Consider the following 20,008-nt stretch of genomic DNA (forward strand, 5'->3'; position numbering starts at 1 on the left):
CGTGTTGAGAGGATAGGGGATTCGATCATTAACATTTGTTCGTTGTTCCCATCAAGCTTAATGACGTATGCAAAAAGGTGTCCGACGCATAAAATTCGATTATGGACGGTACAAATTTTCTATGTAATTATACGAGCTAACAGTAACCTTGTGTATTCTCTCTCTCTCTCTCTCTCTCTCTTTCTCTCTCTCTCCCTCTCTTTCTTTCACTGTTTTACCAACAGAGAATTATCGTGAAATACCAAAGTGTGTGTTAGTGTTGGTAGGAAAACGAGTACGTGTTGGGGAATATTTGTACCCTTTGTTCCATGATTTTCCGCGAGTGTATGTTGCCTTGTCCCAAAAGAAAATTAAGGATAATTTTAACGAATAATCCTATTAAAGCGAAAAAGAGTCTACTTTACTTTTAAGTAACGTTAGCTTCATTTTCTGAAATAAATTCCTTCAGTAAGGTTAAATTGTTGACCAAAGTAGTGTAAGTATAATCGTATTTGGTGTATAGTGATCGATCTAGTGATACTGGTTCACATCGGATTACTTACTGAGATAATTAACGAGAGTGTAAAGTGAACGTGATTAGTAACATGATACGTTGTCGACTTTTTTACTAATTTAATTGACGTTTTATTAAACGAGGATGTATCTACCTAATTAGTATTACGTGCGTATTTATGTATATAGAGAGAGGAAATCAATTACTCGATGAACATTATAAATGATACCACCTATGTTATGTACAGTATTTAGGTATATACAATTTATAAATCAATGTGGATACTAGAATACGTTCTGATAATAACACGATAATATCTCTGTTATTTAACACCACATCATGATCGGTTAAAGGACCGGTTTTCAATTTCGATTTTGAATTCTACGTTCAAGGTTATTTAGTTACTTTTTGGTTATACTTTTTCATTATTTCCTTTTATGATTTATATTCAATTTATTACATATAAGTTAGATGCAAATTGTTTTATTTATTAATTAGGTTAATAAAAAATTTATTATTATAAAGAAATATTATTTGTTAAATTGGATTTTTAATATGAAATTACAATTCTTTGTTCAAGATTATTTGGTTACTTTTTTTTTCTTGATTTCATTTTATGACAATTATATACAACTTATTTTATTTATTTTTTGTTTAGGTTAATATTAAATTAATTATTATAAAAAAATATTTGTTAAATGTCTGTAGTTTGATCGGTTATGGTATAAATATATCTAACATAAGTATATATTGTATTTACATCAATGGTGTCAAACACGTGGTCTGCTAGATTTGGAGATGTGATCTGTGAAGTTTGAAGGGTTGATAGTACATAAAAGACCTTTTTTTCATACTTTTTGTTGGCTGAAATTTTTTTAAGCTAACCCTTATTTTTTTCGTATGCTATCTAGACTTTTTTAATACTAAAATTACCAAAAATTAATGAATAATTTCTAAAAGACCGGAATAAAAATTACTGGTGATTGATAAAATATTTTTTGTAAAGAAAATAAATCTTTCATGATAATTTTGTTTTAATTAAAAAAATATATTACTCATCTTTATATTAAAAAATTATTTTGACAAGTTTGGATAATCCTAGCATAGAACTAAATACGTGAAATCGTTGTTCAAATATGAATTTGACACCACTGATAAATACACATAAATTGTTTTTTTTTTTAGATAAAAAGAAAATATATCTTCCATGCGTATATTAAAAACAAGCATAAAAAATAATACAGACTCCCTAAACTTCAACCAATAATCATTTTGACAAGTTTAAATAGTCCTACCGTTAAAGTAAATTTATAAACCCATATTCAAATATGATTTTGATACCACAGATTTACCACACATAAACTGTCAGTAAATTTACCGTTACCTCGTGAATCACATGAGAGAAATAAAGACAGATGGACATATAGATAGAGAAAAGCCAATCTATATACAATTCACGGAAGTATACGTGGCTAGAAGGTACGAATGGAATACAGAAAAAGAGAAAAGGAAAAAGAGAGAAAGAGAAAGATATGAGGGTGAGATGGTCCCCGGGCAACGAAAAGGGGTGGTAGTGAGGCTAGGTGATGTCCGGTAGGGAGAAGGTTTGTCGGAGAGAGTGGGAGAGAGAGAGGTAGTGGCCATGTTTAATAAATACATGACCGGTGCTCGGTTGCATAGTTTACACAGTCGAGCGATTTACTATCGTCCATGGATGCGTGAGCGTTTCCACGGGCCGTTGCGTGGCCTTGGGATTATCCCAAAATGTCGATGCCGAGAGGCCGTACTACCTACCAACCGACCGACCAACCAACCAACCCCATACCATTCCCAATTTATCCGTTTTCCCACTTTCCAAAACCACCGAACCTATAGCTAACTCACCCCCATCACCCTATACCCCACCCTCAACCCACCACCTCTTTCCGTTGGTTTTGCGATCGCACCAAACCCTTTCTCTCACTTTATGTATATGTATTTGTATACACATGTGTATAATCCTACCTCCCCCCTCTTTCTCCCTTCCTCTCATTCTCTCTCATACTCTGAAGAGTTTCTGTTCTAATGGACCACGATGGACACACTGTAAAGGATGACGTATCTCTCCCTTTCCTGTCTATACGAGATACAACAACATCAATCAGTCAGATCAAAATCGATATTTCGGTAAACGTAACGTCAATCTTCTGGGTTTAATTCTTGAAATTTGTATACTCTTTAACATCCTACTACGACTCGTTTAACGGATTATATTGGGTCGGGGAACAAGTTTTTTCGTATTTCAGTATTAGAAAAATAAATGTTTATCTTCGTATTTATTTAGTCAATTTTCTTCAAACGGTTTACAATCTAATGTATTGATTTATTTTTTCTTCTCAATAAACTCTGCATTTTGTTCAGTAAATATATCATGTTAATTTGTTTAGTAGGGGTATTAAGCTAATTTGATAAGCAATGCATTCCTAATTAGGAATTATTTGTATTTTTGTTTGGTGAATATATCAGGTAACTTTGATAACCAATGTTGAGCATTTGTATTGTGCTGATGTATTCTTCATTAGGAATCATTTGTGTTATTTAACAAGGTTATTAGGGTGATTATCTACTTTTGAATTGTAATTTCTACACAAGTGTCTTATTTCTTTTATTACGGATTTTATTTGAAGATTTTTGCGTATTTCGTCATCACACAAATACCATGGTCTAGGGATTATAGTTTTAGGTATGATGGATTGCATCAATTGTAATTTGGTTATGTGGTTTTTGGTTACCAGATCCCATAGTTCAATTCCATATGTTCAGATAGGTTTAATTGTTGTTGTATATATCCTTAGTTTGTTGTCCATTTTTTATTTCGAGTGTTTGTTAATAAACCAAGAATATTTTTACTTTTATTTCTTATACTTTTAGCTAATGTTTCAGTTTTAGAAAATGTTGTTGAAATATAAAAGATGCTGTTTGAAGACTTTTGTTTGTAGCCAAGATGTTTGGTCATCAAATAAAATAATGAAATTTCACACGTAATAGGAAGAAGTTTAGTTTCATCAAGAATGAATTAAAACTATAATTGGAAAATGAATAAAAGCAAAATTGTAAACAATTGAAAGAAAGTATCAGAAATTTGTAAATGCTTTTATAAAATCGCATTGCATTTTGTATTTTTTGTTTAAGAGAATTTTTTAATTTGTTAATTTTAAAAATTATATATATAATATATTATTGTTTTAAAATATTTCATCCCTTCTAAAGCACACAAATATTTTTCAATCTTTATGAAAAAATTAAACTAAAAAATAACCATCGGTAAAATAACTTTTCTACGACTATACTCGTCATTCACAGTTAAGAAATGAATAGTTTATCTTTATAAATCTTTCGCGTTTAGTATTATCAGAAGCTTCGTTCGAACTCATTCATTTATTCCCCCCATCACCAAGCACCTACACACCTACACCCACACCCACAATCCATCCCTATCCCTGCCCCTCTCTTTAACTTTAATATACATAGAATATAACGTGGTTGCACGTGCACGTATTATCGTTATCGTTTCTAGCCGAGAATGGAGGACGATAAGAGGATGTTATCGGTGAGATCGCAAAGCGAATCACGCTTTTTCCGGTCTGTGAGAGTACCGCAAAGGCACGTATCACTTTTGTGTATATGTCCTTTGCATATATGTGTGTGTGTAAGTTATATGTGTGCACGTGCGTGTAGATGTAGATGTAGGTATGTGTAGAGACGAGTGCTTAGATAGAGTGCCTAGAGAGCTCGATGAACGAAAGTAGGGAGGGGGAATAGTAGAGGGGCAAAGGGGTAGAAGGGGGTAGATAGAAGGTATAGTAGTTGGTGTTATACGGATACTGTATGCTCGTACATAGATCCTGGGATAACAAGCGTGGTCCCTCTAAAAGCTGGGATTAAAGGACTCAACAATCCGCATTTCGTGTAATCTCGCATGAATCTTCATCGCTTACCGACAACTAAGAGGACGAGGACAAGGACGAGGCTATACGATGTAACGACCTTCTCTACCATCTTTGTCTCTCTCTCTCTCTCTCTCTCTCTCTCTCTTTTGGTCTTGTACTCTCTTACTCTGTCTTTGTCGTATGTGCATTCCCTAAATCCATTGAAATAGTTCTAATCTAACAATAAGATTCGCTAGAGAATCTTCTGTTTTTGAAGATTAGAAGAGATATTTGATTACTATTGCGACTTTATTGAAGAGGTTTCAATACTTTGTTGTTCGGGGTTGAATAGAATGGTTTGGTTTTGGTTTTGGAATAGTTATGAGAACCGATATAGTTTTAATTCAAAGTTCAATAGAGAATCTTTTGTTTTAAAGGTTAGGGAAGATTTTTTGAATATTGGTACGATAATATTGAGGAGAGTGATGTCAATGTTTTGTTGTTCGAGGTTGGATAGATGGTTTGGTATTGGTTTTGGGTTTTAGATTAATTATGAGAATCGAAAATTTGTTGTAATTGTTACGGGTGTTGTTTATTGGTTTTGGATTTTATATCGGTTGTATATTGGTATGAAAAATTATTAGGTTTTCGATTTTGTATCAGTTAAGGTTCGGTTAGATACAGAATCGAAAAATAAGAGTAATTAGTAATGATTTATTTTCATACAAAGTTGATCTAGAATCAAAATATGTATAATTGATTTTGGATCCGGTTCTACAGAATCGAAACTGAAAGCAATACAAACAAAATTGTTTTATTAATATAATAGAATATAATATCAATCAAAAAAGTTTTGGTACTTATATCGATACTATTTTTCTGTTTTTTATCGATTGAGTGTCGATCCGATAGAAAACCTAAGAATAGCATTTATATTATTTCGATTCTAAATAAACGAAACTGATTTTAGCGAGAAACTGTTTTATCAATAACAGTTTTTCGGTACTCATAACTATTATTTTTCGTTACTGCATCGAACCGAACCGTAACCTAAAATAATAATAACGGAACAGATATAATATCAAATCTAAAAATCCGCAACAAAAAACCGATACGAAAAAGAATCATATTATCAATAAAAGTATTTTGATTTCTGAAACTGAAACTTAAAAATAACAGTTATAGAATAAATATAACATTCATTCAAAATCTACATTAATGAGAAACCATGTGATTCTTAATAATTATAAATTATTTTTAATATTATTTTAATCGTATCCAAAGTCAGTTAACCATAAAAATAGCGAACCGTAGAAAGGAAAACACAACAACGTTGCGAACTTTTAACCGTACTTACGAGGAAAGTTACGACGATGAAAGTTTTTACTTTTTCTACAAAATTATTATTTCACGCTTGCTATTGTTTTTATTTTCCATACTTTTTCTTTCACCGTTTCTCTCTTGTGTGTATTTTTTTATTTTTGACGTAAAAGAGAAGTTAGGGAGTAGGATAAGGAGATAAGAGAGTCGAGATTCGCGCGAAAACGTCAGCTGCTTAAAGGGAAACGAAATCACGTTGAGGTTATCGTTGAGAGTGTTGCCCGAGGCAGGTAGAAGGTATATGTATCCTATAGGACTGAGAGTGCGAATGGTTGTGAGTAACCTTTCTCTGTATTAGTGAATAAAGAAAAAAAAATAAAGGAAGGGAAAGATAGGAAGATAGGGGAATGTAGATGATAACGTAGATCAGAGGATAGAATCTTTAGGTGTTGATAAGTCTACAAAAAAAAGTAAAAACAAGAAAAAAGAGCACAAAAAATCCTTTCAAATTAGTCGAGTTAGAATTTTAAACAATGAATGATGGGGACCATTAAACACGAATAATCTGGAAACCATTTTTAAAGACGTTTTATCGTAAAGTTTGAAAAGAGATTATCCATTGAATTGAAAACTCAATAGGGAGGGAAAAAGGAGAAAAAGAGAGAAAGAGAGAGAGAGAGAAAGAGAGAGAGAGAGAAAGAGAGAGAGAGAGAGAGAGAGAGAGAAATAGGTAGATAGAAATATCTAACAGCAGTAGTAGTACTAACAATAATCATTGATCCGTACGATCGGTTGGTGGATTAAAGGCAAAAGCCGATCAAGCTCTTAAACCGATCCCCTTTCTAGGATTTATTATCTATCTAGACCGTTAACGAGAGAAGAAGAGTTTGCTTATTGCGGACTCGCTTCACGAAAAGTTTTTAATTGAACGGAGAATCTTGAACAACGAGGAAACTTTTCCGAAAGATTCAATCTCACTCTTTTTCTATCTCTCTCTCTTTCTCCCTCTCTCTTTTGCTTTTTTTCTTTTTCTCGTTTATTCTGTTCTCTGTCTTTCTGTCTCTGTCTTTCAGGTTTGAAAGGAACGATCTTGGTATCACGTAGTTGGATGTAAGTACTTAGATACGCGGTATAATTACATAATTAAAGTTGGTATATACCATGTAGTAGTGTTGAATGTGTGCACGTGAGTTGCGTATATAGGAACATTTCCTTAGAGAGCGTGTAATTACATATCTAGTTTGGAAAGTTTATATCATCGTGACAGAAGTGATAGAAGCCTTCGAGCTTTCACCTCCAATACGATATTCTCGTAATCTCAAGAGAACGAGAGGGAGAGAGAGAGAGAGAAGGAAAAAATTGTGGTCTCGGTTTGGTTGACCCATAACTAATATAAATAGAATATATACAGGATTGAAACAAAAGTTACGGTTTGATTTTGTAATTGAATAGTAAATTTAATTCTGAATATATAGTACTGAACCAAGTAGAATTTATATACAGGATGAGTTTAAATTTAACGATAAGATTTTAAAATTTCAGTCTTATTAACATAATTCAGTTTTTCTTAACATATAATTAATAAAAATTGAATATATAATGTATTTAATGAACTATATCATTACAACTAAATTTTGAAACTTAGTAGAAAGTTAATACTCAATGCAAAGTAATAATATAAATAGAAGTTGTAATTCTTAATAGAAAATACTAATATAAATATAATTTATATATAGGGTGGATTAAAATTTTACGTCCAGATTCTAAAATTTCATAGGAAATTCAATTTTTAGCAAAAATTTTTTTTGTAAAAACACTTCGATTTAATTGACACATAAATAATATACATAATAAATAGAATATATACAGGGTGGACCCCAAAATACACATAAATTTATACAAATAAAAAACCCTGCATATATTAATATTTTCTTTAATGTTTCTCTAACAATTTTTGTATGAAATATTAGCAATAAATAAATTAAAACTATTAGACGCGTATTAAAAAAATTCTTTCTACAATTAAAAAATGATATAAATTAATTAAAAGTGATATCAATCGTATCATCGATCAATAATATAATATTTCTGTTTTAAGTATTAATTTTAATACAATAATAATAATAATATTTAATATTAAATTATATATTTAATTTTAAAATATAATTTTCATTAGATTCAAAATTGTCTGTCTAACAAGTACGAATAAAATTGTTCAGTACCGAAAATATTTCAAAGATATTAGAAATAGTTTTAGGTATCTACAAATTACGTAGAAATAACGTAGAATTATTGAGCAAAGTCATGTACACGCGTGGCTTGACCGTTCCAAACGTTATACTCGAAATTATCCTTGGTGGGCTAGAGAGGTTTGTACTACGGTGGGTGTACGCGAATGTGCCCGTTCGCTATATCGTTCTAACGGCTACAGGATGTTTCACCCGGCGTGTTAGTAATTACGTTTTGCCGCGGTCGTTTCGCTGATGACTTTAGGCACAAACGACGCGAACGAGAATTAATTAATCGCGTTGATCCTACTAACTTCAATTAGTACGCGCGCGAGCGCTCCTGTGTTTCCTCGTTCGTAGAAATAACCCCTGTCCGTTCACGTTCCAAATTATTTTCTTTTTCCGTTTTCATTCTTTCTTTCTTTGCTTTTATTTTTCAAATATAAATTTTATATTATTTATTTGACAATAATTTAAAAAAAATAATGTTCACGATAGCTCGTGCTTTTTCTTTTCTAAGCGTTTCGATTTATTTTCATTTTTATTGTATATATTTCTTTTATTTTTAAATTAAAGTCTCACACACACACACACACACACACACACACACACACACACACACACACACACACACACACACACACACACACACACACACACACACACACACACACACACACACACACACACACAAAAGAAAAACTCTTTCCAGAGAATGTACCTGTAGCGTAAAAAAATAATAGACTAAAAAAAAGAAAAAGAGAAAAACAATACAATACGAATTAAAATCTAACCCAAATCTCAAAAGTATCCTCGATACGTAGGCGTGACTGTAGCCCCATGATTTGAGATAAGGTCGACCTTAAAGCCGTCTGCTTGCGTTTAGAATTTGCCTTTGCCAACTTTAGATGAAAGCCGCAGGCACTTTGGCAAGATTTCTAACTGAATTTCCGTTACCAGGTTAGTGAATATTTATCACGTTTATTTTATGCTATTCCTATTAAATTATATTTTACGATATCGATTAGAAAGTAAAAAAAATGTAAAAGGTTTTAGGAAAGAAAAAGAAAATGTTATGTTAAGTTAGAACGTTCTATGGAGAGTTGGATTAACCTCAGAATTCGTGTACAATGCATTTGTGCATATATGAACTCTTATGTATACGTGATTACTTACACACATACTATACTTCACTTTATATGTTCTAACTTGGTCATAAATTGAACAGCAGCATGGTAAAGGATAACCCAGTGTTGATTCCTCGTGGGAGTCATGTGCAGAACGTGTTCTATGAATACATACATATGTACTTACATATATACACATGTGTATGTACATATATATATGTATACCATATAGGAACATTCCAGTTGCACATACCAACCTGTGTCAGGAGTATTATTATAATATCTCGCATGGGGTTTTGTATATTTCTCTCTTTCTCTTTTTTTTTTCTTTTTTAACAATTCTAAGTAGGAAGTTGAGTAAACACTTAGGAAATCCACAAGCCGGAGAAGTCTAGTGTGTATTCATAGGATTTGGAAGATAATCAAGTTCTATACCGCTTCTCTTCGTTAAAAAGCCAAAGGCAAGAGGGATAATCGAATTAGAACTGAAGCGTGGACTCGGACACCCTTTTAGCGAGGACGACGACAGCCATTTTACCTGTCTCGTCGTCAACGTGTTGATAAAAATAGATTAGTTCTATATATATATACAGGATGTTGCAAATTTTGACGAACAAACTATGAAACATTTAATCTATATTTAAAAAGAAAAATAAAAAATATTGTTTTGTAAAGTTTTTTAGGAAATGTTATCCTGAAGCAAATTTTACGTAATTTTTATTAACTCTTAATTTTTATTTATGAGGAGTTCTCAAATTAAAGGTTTAGGTTACGGAATTGATTTCGAATGTGAAACTAGGGCAAATAATTAAAAATGCAATAATTGAAATTTTGGAATATTTTCATGAACAACGTTGCATTGCTTACTCAATTGTTAATCAATTTTCAGTTTACCTCTGAGCACGAAAACCACGTTTACGTCATATTATTTTACGTAATTGTATACCAATGATATAAAAATTACGTGTTATTGCATGATAAAAAAAGATATATAACCTATGCAGACCTGATAAACACAGTACAACCATACCGTGTGTTTTGATGGAAAATTGAAAATTTATTCATAACCCTTTATTAAAGTGCTTCCTGACAAACTTCATAAAATATTTTGTTCTTCTTTTTAGACGTAGACTAAACTCTTGCTGTTTTGTCGTCTAAGTTTGAGACACCCTGTATATAGTAAGAAAGAAAAGCAAGGAAAAGGAATGAAGGGCAACTTCGTTTTAACAGTCCTTCATACTAACGAAAAATTGACTTCCATGAAAATTCATCATAATCAAGAGAGAGAGAGAGAGAGAGAGAGAGAGAGAGAGAGAGAAAGGAAGGGAGGCGGGTTTATGATATTAAGTTTTCCTCCAAATTCGAAGGTTAATTTAGTTTATCGTTACATGATTTCGAATTTCTATTTATAAGTATCTAATGAAGAGAACGGTAAAGGTAATTAATTCTTTCGAGAAATTGGTCCTTCTTATTTAGCTTCGAGCTATGAAACAAAATTGTTAATGTAAGTTAGAAAGTGAACAAGAAAGAGAGAGAGAGAGAGAGAGAGAGAGAGAAAGAAAGAGAGAGAGAGAGAGCGATAGTAAGTGAATGAGTGAGTTAAATAAGAGTGTGTAAATTTGTGAGTTAGTGTATGAAAGTGTAGGAGAGAGTTAGTGTATTAAATTTGTTGAAGTGTGTGAGAAGGCGAGTGTATGAGTGTATATAGGTGATTAAGAGAGTGAGAATATATATGAATGAGTTGGTGAGAGAGTGAGAGGGTATATGAATGAGTTATTTGTGTCTTTATGGGAGAAAGAGAGAGTTAGTGATTGTACTTGCTTATGTGTGAATGCTTATGTGTGACTATGTGAGAGTGAGTGAGTGTTTATGTGTTAATTATGTGAGAGAGGGTGAGTAAGAAGTATACTTGTGTAATTGTGTGAGAGTACGTGAACATTTATATGTAATTGTGTGAAAGAGGGTGGAGTAAGTATACTTGTGTGATTGTGTAAGAATGAGTGAGTGAGTGTATTTGTGTGTCTGTGAGAGAGAATAATTTTGTATTTGTGTGTGAGAATGAGAGTGAAAGAGGGAGAGAAAGAGAGAGAGAGAGAGAGAGAGAGAGATTCGTTTACAGGAGGAAGTAACTTCGCGACGTTCTCAAGGTGGTAGGCACCACCCTGTCTAACAAATTCTAATCTAATCTTGCGTGGGCGCCTCGGCTAATGCGCGAACTACAAGGGGGTACGTTCAGTTAGCGAGAGTGAGAAGGATAGAAAGATGCAAGAATATTAAGCTGTCTATCTGTCTCTCTCTCTTTCTCTCTCTTTCACTCTCGACTCCTTCGAAGGAGTCTGGTAAGGTGAAAAAGGAAAGGATGACTAGTAGGAGGGGACGATGGTAGAAGACGAACTTAATATTAGCACTCTGCAAGTCAAACTCGGCGTTGCAAAATTAAAACTTCTTACGGTCGTGCGTTCGTGTGTCGAGTGGTTCGTCGTGTAGCTTTTTCAAGCTGACGAACAGTTTCAGGAAGAGAAAAAAGAGGAAAAAAGAGAGAGAGAAGATTTTATTCCTGGCTTTGAAATGCTCAGAAGTACCCCCGGAAGATTTTCTTCCTACAGCTAAAAGAAAAAAAAAGACGGGAAAAGGAAGAAAGTGAGAAAAAGAGAAAGAAAAGAGTCAGAGGGTGTGTGTATGAGAGAGAGAGAGAGAGACAGAGAGAGAAAATTCGGAGATTACAAGGTGGTGATTATAAAGGGTGGGCAATGTTAGGGATAGAAAAGAGGGGTTGAAGAATACTAAGGGCTCTACCGAATCCCCAGTTTTTTGCGTGAAAAGAAACTTAATCGGCTTGTTTGCATGTCCAAAGTATTAACGGTACTTTGAATTCGTTCAATCTACATGTGTATAAGTAACTAATGTATGTATGTATGTATCTACGTATACGTGTATGTAAGTATTATTATGTATGTTGGTAGTAACTCAACATTTAATGTAGTTCAGTGAGTGTGTGTGTGTGTGTGTAAGTGTGAATTGTATAAGATTGTACGTATGTTGTATTTATATGTTTGCGTGTATATATACGGTAGACGGTGGTATGTTTAAGTTGATATTTAATTTCTCGGACGAAAACGCGAGTTGATTAGCTCGTGATTACATTATTCAATACGTAAGCGAATAAAGCCGCGAGCCGTTTGACGCTGGGAGATCGAATTAGAACGTTTAACCCCGTATCGTGATATTATATTATGATATAGGGTGTGATCTTATTAAATAATATTATTTATGTTATTTACACGTTAGATAATATAAGGGAGAATATAATCTGTAAAAGCTTTAAAGTATTTTTAATATTATTGTTAGTAAAATTTAATATTATTAATGGTTTGACATTATAAAGGATTTATCAAAGGTAGTTAACAATTATTAATTTTTTAATTAATTATAGTGTGAGAAATTTTTCAAGAAATATAATGTATTGATTAAAAATATTATTTATGAAATTTTCCAAAGTGATTCTTAGATATTAAAAAAATCTTTTAATGTTATATAAGTTTTCTAAAATGATAAAAAATCAAAAATATTTATGAAATGTGTTTCACTATTAATAATGTTATAATTAATATTAAAAACGTATTAATTTAGACTTTTTTATGTTCTTTGATTACTCGGTAAGCTTAGAAAACATTTTGAATACTTAATTAATGTTTATAATTTAAAGTATTACATTAAAAATATTTTTAATCAATACTGCAATGCTTATCTTGTAAAATCTTTTATTACTTTTTCCAACTCGCAATTAAAATCTATTCTGTAATCTGGTAATGTTTAATGAAGGCGATCAAAAGGTAGCTCTTGAGTTCATGGTTAAATCGATTCGTAGTAAAAAAAAAGATGATTCGTTTGAAAGAGAAACGTAGATAATAAAAGATCGTCTCAAGTGTTGTCAACTTCAAATGAGTAAATAATTAAGGCTCATCAAAAGTGTCTGATAAATAATAATTTTACAAATAATATCAGAAATGTACAAACATCGTCTGTTAATTAACATTTTTATGGTTTTTTATTATTTCAACAATATTATTATAAATAATGAATACTTAATTGAATATTTAATTTTCTACTTAAATATTTAATATATGTATATATCTTTTTAATATTAAATTATTTATCATTTCCCTTGGATGTCATATAAATAATATTTTTAACCAGTAAATTGTGGTGATTTCCTTGAAAACTCAGAGTATATGTAATTGTAACATTGAATAATTCAATTACTTGAATTATTAATTATTAATTATTATTGCTATTATTATTATTTATTAAATTTAATTTTTAAGTTGTTATCAAATGACTAGTATTGTTTTTATCACATTAATAAATTTAATACTAACATTTATTTATTTATTTAATTTTAACATATTTGTACAATATGCATGTATGGACATATTACATAAGAAATAAAAGAATAAACAACCTACAATTTAATTAGAAAAGTGATCAGATAAAAATTGCATCTGGTATTGTTGAATAAAGTAAGGTATAGTACATTCCTTCTGAATATTATTTTTGCAACAATGTTAACATCTTGTATGATTACTTTTCAACAATGTGCATGATATATAATCTGAAAAATGTTTTCTGATTAGATGTACGGCGTTAGGTTTAGTTATTCGAATTCTATTTTTTTCATACTATTTACATAATTTTCATAATAATTATTTGTATTATGTACATATATTGTATATATTGTATATATTATGTACATATATTGTATTATGTTTCGTTTTATTACGTTTTACAATTAGTCTTCAACTATTCTAAATATCTCGAAATTAACGAATACATTTCAGTTTTCATTAAGATTGCAATTTAAATAACAAATGGTAATAACATTTTCCATACAAGTATACTGCAACGAGTATATTGCTATTTATCTATGACTAGTGTATCAATAAAATCAAACATATTAATTCATAAAATTATTGAATACATATCCAATTCTAAATCCAACTCTTCAATCTATTTAATTAATTTATTCATTTATTTTAATATTTAATTAATACGATCTAAAAATATATTCTTTATTAATAATTAAATCAATTCAATTAAAAAAAGGAAAAAAGAAACGGATTATCCGATTTGTTAGAAAGAGACATAAAAAAGACAATAAAAGATTGTTTGACGAGAATTCGACTTTAAATAAGTAAGTATGCAAGTATATAAGTAAGTAAGTATAAAGTTCATGAAGTCTAACCTTCAACAGAGGGTAGGTAACGCTTGGAAACGATTAAAGGTTTCAGCTTTTTCGATCGTCCGCACGAAGACTACTCTTCGAAGCGCTAATGCGAAAGTTCCACCCCCCCTACCTAATCCCCCTTTCTCTTCCATCCCTTTTTCCCCTCTTTCACTTTCTTTTATACAAAAGCGGTGGCTGACTGTACGACTCTCGAAACGAAGAGTCCTTGTAAAACCGTCTTGATTTTCTTTTTTCACGAAAAGAGAGAGAAAAAAGAGAAAGAGTATTACTCTCCCCCACTTTTCTCTTCATTTTCTCTCTCATTCTATTCCTTCACCCTTGTCAGACTAGGTGCTAGGGTAGAGTTAGAATTCACAGGGAATGTCGGGGAAACATTTTACAGAATTCCGCGTCGCGATGCAAACGTTTATCGAAGCAGTTCATTATGCGAACTATGCGACAAAGTTTCCTGGACAGTTCTAAGAGAGACGGGGAATGGGTGGTTAGGGGTGGAAAAAAATCTATGTATATGTATCCGTGGACTCGTTAAAGTGGTGTTTAAGAAGTTTCCCGAAAGAGATAGATGGGAGAGAGGGGAGTAAAGGTGGTCGATGAAGTAATGAAATCGTTTATGCAAAAGTAACTGGCTACACTATTGTTTAGAAATTACTATATGTGTATTACATTGTTTTTAAAAATTTTTGAAAAACAATTTGAATGTATTGTTAACCATAACAACATAGAAAAAAAAAAGAAAAAGCATCGATAGTAGGGTGTGAAAAGTATTGTCGAAAAGTATACTTTAATCGAACCTGATTTTTTCCATTAAAAATTATTTCGACGTGCAAATAATAAATCATTGTCGGTTTAGCGTAAATGTTGGTTTAGTGATTTTTGACAGAACGTAGACGAAATATTGTATTTTTTTTAATCATAAATTATTTTTCACATTACTTTGATCATTTTAGATATTATTTATCATGATGGATTTGTGTGGATAACTTTTTGTTACGAGTAAAAAAAGCAAATTCAAACATTAAAATCATTTGTAAGTTGATTTATTGAAACAATTTGAAAATATAATGCAGAAATTTCAAGTGGCTATAATAAATCTTAACGTCAACGGTTAAAGCTTGCATACTTGGTGCAAAGGGTTTTAAATTGTTGTTTGATAACATTGTAAGATGTTGCTTTTCTTTTTTTTTATAAGGTATAAGAAAGGAAAAGAAATAGAGTTGAGTACTACTTGCCTTGCCATTTCTGAGTGGAATCGACCCGTAAAGTTCCCTCGCTCTGAATCTGATCTTTACCGTTGGTCACGCGACACGAGTAAAATCCAACGTCGGAGACGTCGAGGTTCGTGATCTTTAAACGACTACCGGCTACGTTCTTAGCTGCGTGCTCGTGTGCCTGTAATGTAGAAAGAGAAAGAGAATAAAAAAGAATGATCGATTATAGGCTTTATTCAGCTAATCTTATTTAATACTATTAGGACAATTAGGCATGAAATGTCAGATTTTATACTGAAAATAATCAAAGTAATCATACGTTTTATACTTAATTATCTAATAAAACTAATTATCTGTTTATGTTTATTCAATTATATCGTAATTGATTACATAATTGTTTTTTTTTAATAATAGTTATGTAGTATTTAATATAGAGTATCAATACTTCTGTTAATATATAATATAAAATAATATAAATGATTAAATAAAATAAAATAAAATAATATAAAAATAATACTATATAATATAGTACTTAAATTTTTAGTAAAGAATTATTATATTAAAACTGAAGTTATATTAATATTTAATTATTAGTTATATAGTGTTATTTTATACTATACATATATTACTATAATATATTGTTTTAATAGAAGTAAATATAATTTTTATTGGGGTAGTTCATGTTATACTGATCAACGTTTGATGTGCTACAAAATATATTGAAATATTATTTATTTAGAACAGATAAAGTAAAGAGTGTAATCATATAAAACTCATTTATCTTACTGATTATGAATAGTAGGATGGGAGGTGGGAGACCACTGGTAACCCCCGCGGCACTGAAATGAATTTTTTTGTTTTGGTTCGATTAAAAAAAATTCCGAGATAGTACAATCGAGGATTGCCTTTATTCATATGTGAATTTACTGAAAAAACCATGCCATATAATAATAAAAAAAAATGTCCGGAAAAGCCAGGATTAAGCAACAATTTTCTAAAATACGTTATGAAAAAAATTTGAAAAATAAGATAAAAAATCGTAGCAAAATGTATTGTGATGTATCATGACGACTGTACGGTTTAACTTTACCTCTGTTTGGAGTGTATATTATTACGGCGCATTACAATATATGAGTCGTTTATTTTGAAAGTGGTCTAACTCCATTTGTCAATTATTTCCGGTTACCCATGGTTACATGTACAACTTCAAATTATCTATCAATAAAGCATTTAAGGTTACTTATATTCCGAGTAAATACGGTAATTCTGGACACATAAGTTTTCAGAGTTAGTTGAATAACTGAGCCGTTTATTTTGAAAGTGGCCTACGTCCATTTACACTTAAATTAAGATATTTATCGTTGATAATGTCGGAAGGCAGTGATAAAGGTAATTTTAATTAATTAGTATTTAATAAGTTAACCTCAGTTTTTGGACAATTGCATTAGTTGAATAATCAGTACGTTTAATTAATGCAGTTAAACAAAATTTACGCAATATACATATTATGATATAAAACTTAAAATTTAATACTAAATTTTAGAAGTTCTTTCACCCATGGGGAAGAACAAAAGGACAAGACTATTTACTTCAGATAGTGAAGAAGAATTATTAACCAATGATTTCAAAGAAAATCGAAAAAGAAGGAGAATTATAGTACATGATTCGTCTTCTGGAGAAGATACAGATAACAATGGTAAAAAAATTAATGAAAAATATATCCAAAAAGTGCGAAAGATTAAACGCAACTCAGGAAAAATATATTGCACGCAAACCGGAAATATTTTACCTTCAAAAGTCTTTCGAAACAAAGATTGCCGCTGTCGAAAAGCTTTTAAAAAGAATTACGAAGAAGAAGAAAGAAAGAATATATTTGAGAAGTTTTGGAATTTGGGAGATTTTAATAAAAAAAATATATTGCTTTACGAAGCTATCAAGCGCAAAATTGTGAAACGAAGACGTCAAAATAACGGAAAAGGTTCGCCAAGAAATTGGAGTTTTAGATATTTGTTAAATTCTAAAAACGGAAAAGTTACCGTTTGTAAAAAGTTCTTTTTGTGGATACATTTAAAGTAAGTGAAAGACGCTTAAAACGTGTATTAAATTCTCTAAATGTAGGAAACGATTTGCGTGGGCGTATGGTTGGATCGTCTAGAAAAATTTTTGAGGTAGAAAAACAGCACGTACAGAACCACATCGACAGTTTTCCGAAATTTGAGTCGCATTATACCAGATCTCATAATCCCAATAGAAAATACCTACATCCCGCGCGCGCCGCGCGATCTAACTCTTAGGAAAATGTTTAATTTATACGAGCTTTATTGCGAGGACAATAAAATAAAAGCCGTTAATGAGTGGACTTATAGAAAAATATTTAAAAAAGATTTTGATTTACATTTCCACCAACCGCGCGAAGATACATGTCAAAAATACGACTTATTAAACATTAAAATTAAAGCATCCAATGATGATGAAGATAAGAAAAAACTTATACAGGAACACGATGTGCATTTAAGTCTAGCAGAATCAGCCAGCAAGTCAATAAAACAAGATCAAGAGGTATCACGCAATTTAGGTTATTATTTTGCTTTTTCGTTTGATTTACAAAAAGCATTGCCCTATCCAAAATTAACTACTTTAGTAGCATATTATAAACGCAATATGTATGTTTTAAACTTAGGTATCCGCAATTTTCATAATGATAATGTTCACATGTACGTTTGGGATGAAACTATTGCATCAAGAGGTGCTCAAGAAATAGCTTCATGCATCCTAAAGCATGTCCAAAATTTAACAAGTGAAAGACACATTATAGCGTACAGTGACATGTGTACTGGGCAAAATAGAAACATTAAACTAGCTTTAATGTGGTTAAAAATTATCCAAACTATTGAAAATAATGTGGAAATCATAGACCACAAATTTTTAATATCAGGACATTCGTTTTTACCAAATGATAGAGATTTTGGTGTGGTAGAAATGGCATTAAAAAAAAATAATTTACTGCTTGTCCCCCGAGATTATTACAATATTATCAAAAAGTGTCGGAAAGGTAATAACTTTATTGTACATGAAATGAGACAAGAAGATTTAGTGTCAACAAAATTATTAGAAAACGCAATTTTTAAAAGGGTAAAGAATTCTAATGGAGAACCAATAAACTGGTTAAAAATATGTTGGATGCGTTTTGTCAAAAATGAACTGTATACAATTTTCTATAAGACATCAATGAGTGAGAACGAAAATTTTAAAGTCCTGAATTTATTACCACGTCGGGGTAGACCAAGAAAGTTCGAAAATATTGTATTGACACCCCACTGTATAAAAATATAAAACAAATTACAACCGCAAAATTCAAGGACATAATTGACTTATTACGATATATACCATCGGAACATCATGATTTCTTTAAATCCCTTTCACATACACGAAATGTAGATGAGTAGAAAATTGTTTTGTAATTTATGTTTGTAAAAAATGTTTTGAATCACATAATTTATGATTTTAAAGTGTTATAAAGATATGTAAAATAAAATGAGTATTGTTTTTTCGCAATTTGAAGCATCTTAAATTATGTTGAATGGACTTCAGTTCCTTCAAATTTTATAACGAATCTGGTTGTTAATTTTAAAAGTGGCCTAATTCCATTCTTGGTAAGAAAACGCATATTATTCACTTAATAATTGCCATTATTTTAATAGGAACTGTAAATTTAACACTTTTAGATACATTTAAGCAATATAACTTATTGGTATTCTGTACGTATATATTTAATTGCATTGAAACACAAACCCTTAAATATCTCAATTTAAGTATAAATGGACTTAGGCCACTTTCAAAATAAACAGCTCAATGAAAATGCAATTGAAAAATCCAAAAACCCTGAAATTAGCTTAAATTATGTGTTTTTTAATAATTTTGGTTTTGTCGGTCACATAGTGCCATCGAATGGCATTCAACGTAATTAACAAAACAAAAAATAGAACATTAATGTATAATAATTATTCAAAAGTATTATATTATATATTTATAAACAAATAATTTAATTGTACGAATATGATCTATACCTGTGCGTGAATCTTCCTGATAGTAATTTTCGGCCGTTTTTCTTCCAAAGGTGCTTCATTTTTGTACCAACGAATTTTGGTCGGTGGTGGATCCCCAACAGCCTCGCAACGCATATGAGCTACCCCACCTTCGTCCTTCGATATATTCGAGAGGGTTCTGACAAATTTTAGAGTTCCACTTTTGCTGCCAGCTGTCGCGTCAACATCGGTGCTGCAAATTAAACGAAACGATCGAAATTGAAATAAACGTAGAAAAAAGGTGGAAGTCAAAGAAGAAGAAAAAGAAGAAGATGAAGAAGAAGACGATGATGGTGAAGAAGATGAAGATGAAGATGAAGATGAAGAAGAAAAAGAAAAGAATAAGAGTACCTTCGCTTTATTTCTCGAATAAACGCTTATAAATCAATTTACG

At 31.0% G+C, this 20,008-nt stretch overlaps 2 protein-coding genes across 4 annotated transcripts in view; one reads left to right on the forward strand and one right to left on the reverse strand.

Annotated features, from left to right (window-relative positions):
* Positions 1-20,008, reverse strand: part of LOC122519926 (tyrosine-protein kinase transmembrane receptor Ror) — a 375,163-nt gene that overhangs the window by 14,618 nt on the left and 340,537 nt on the right. For all 3 annotated transcript variants that reach the window (XM_043639755.1, XM_043639738.1, XM_043639746.1), the window contains exons 4-5: positions 19,597-19,807; positions 15,551-15,710 (exon numbers count right to left, since the gene is read on the reverse strand). In XM_043639755.1, the coding sequence (XP_043495690.1) occupies positions 15,551-15,710; positions 19,597-19,807 (371 nt within the window). The remainder of the gene's footprint in view (positions 1-15,550; positions 15,711-19,596; positions 19,808-20,008) is intronic.
* On the forward strand, positions 16,205-18,515 carry LOC122519960. The gene is made up of 4 exons (XM_043639806.1): positions 16,205-16,918; positions 17,073-17,507; positions 17,648-18,104; positions 18,210-18,515. The coding sequence occupies exons 1-3, from the start codon at positions 16,897-16,899 to the stop codon at positions 17,821-17,823; spliced, it is 633 nt and encodes a 210-aa protein (XP_043495741.1). The 5' UTR covers positions 16,205-16,896; the 3' UTR covers positions 17,824-18,104; positions 18,210-18,515.

The sequence above is a fragment of the Polistes fuscatus genome, unplaced genomic scaffold (genome assembly GCF_010416935.1).
Source record: "Polistes fuscatus isolate 324 unplaced genomic scaffold, CU_Pfus_HIC Scaffold1, whole genome shotgun sequence".
In the NCBI taxonomy this organism is placed as follows: Eukaryota; Metazoa; Arthropoda; class Insecta; order Hymenoptera; family Vespidae; genus Polistes; species Polistes fuscatus.

Bases quoted from the DNA above. Each gene is read 5' to 3' on its own strand.
- LOC122519960 (XM_043639806.1), top strand. From the start codon at position 16,897: ATGTCGGAAGGCAGTGATAAAG. The intron at 16,919-17,072 runs GTAATTTTAATT...ACTAAATTTTAG, and splicing joins GTCGGAAGGCAGTGATAAAG to AAGTTCTTTCACCCATGGGG. The intron at 17,508-17,647 runs GTTCGCCAAGAA...CTCTAAATGTAG, and splicing joins ACGTCAAAATAACGGAAAAG to GAAACGATTTGCGTGGGCGT.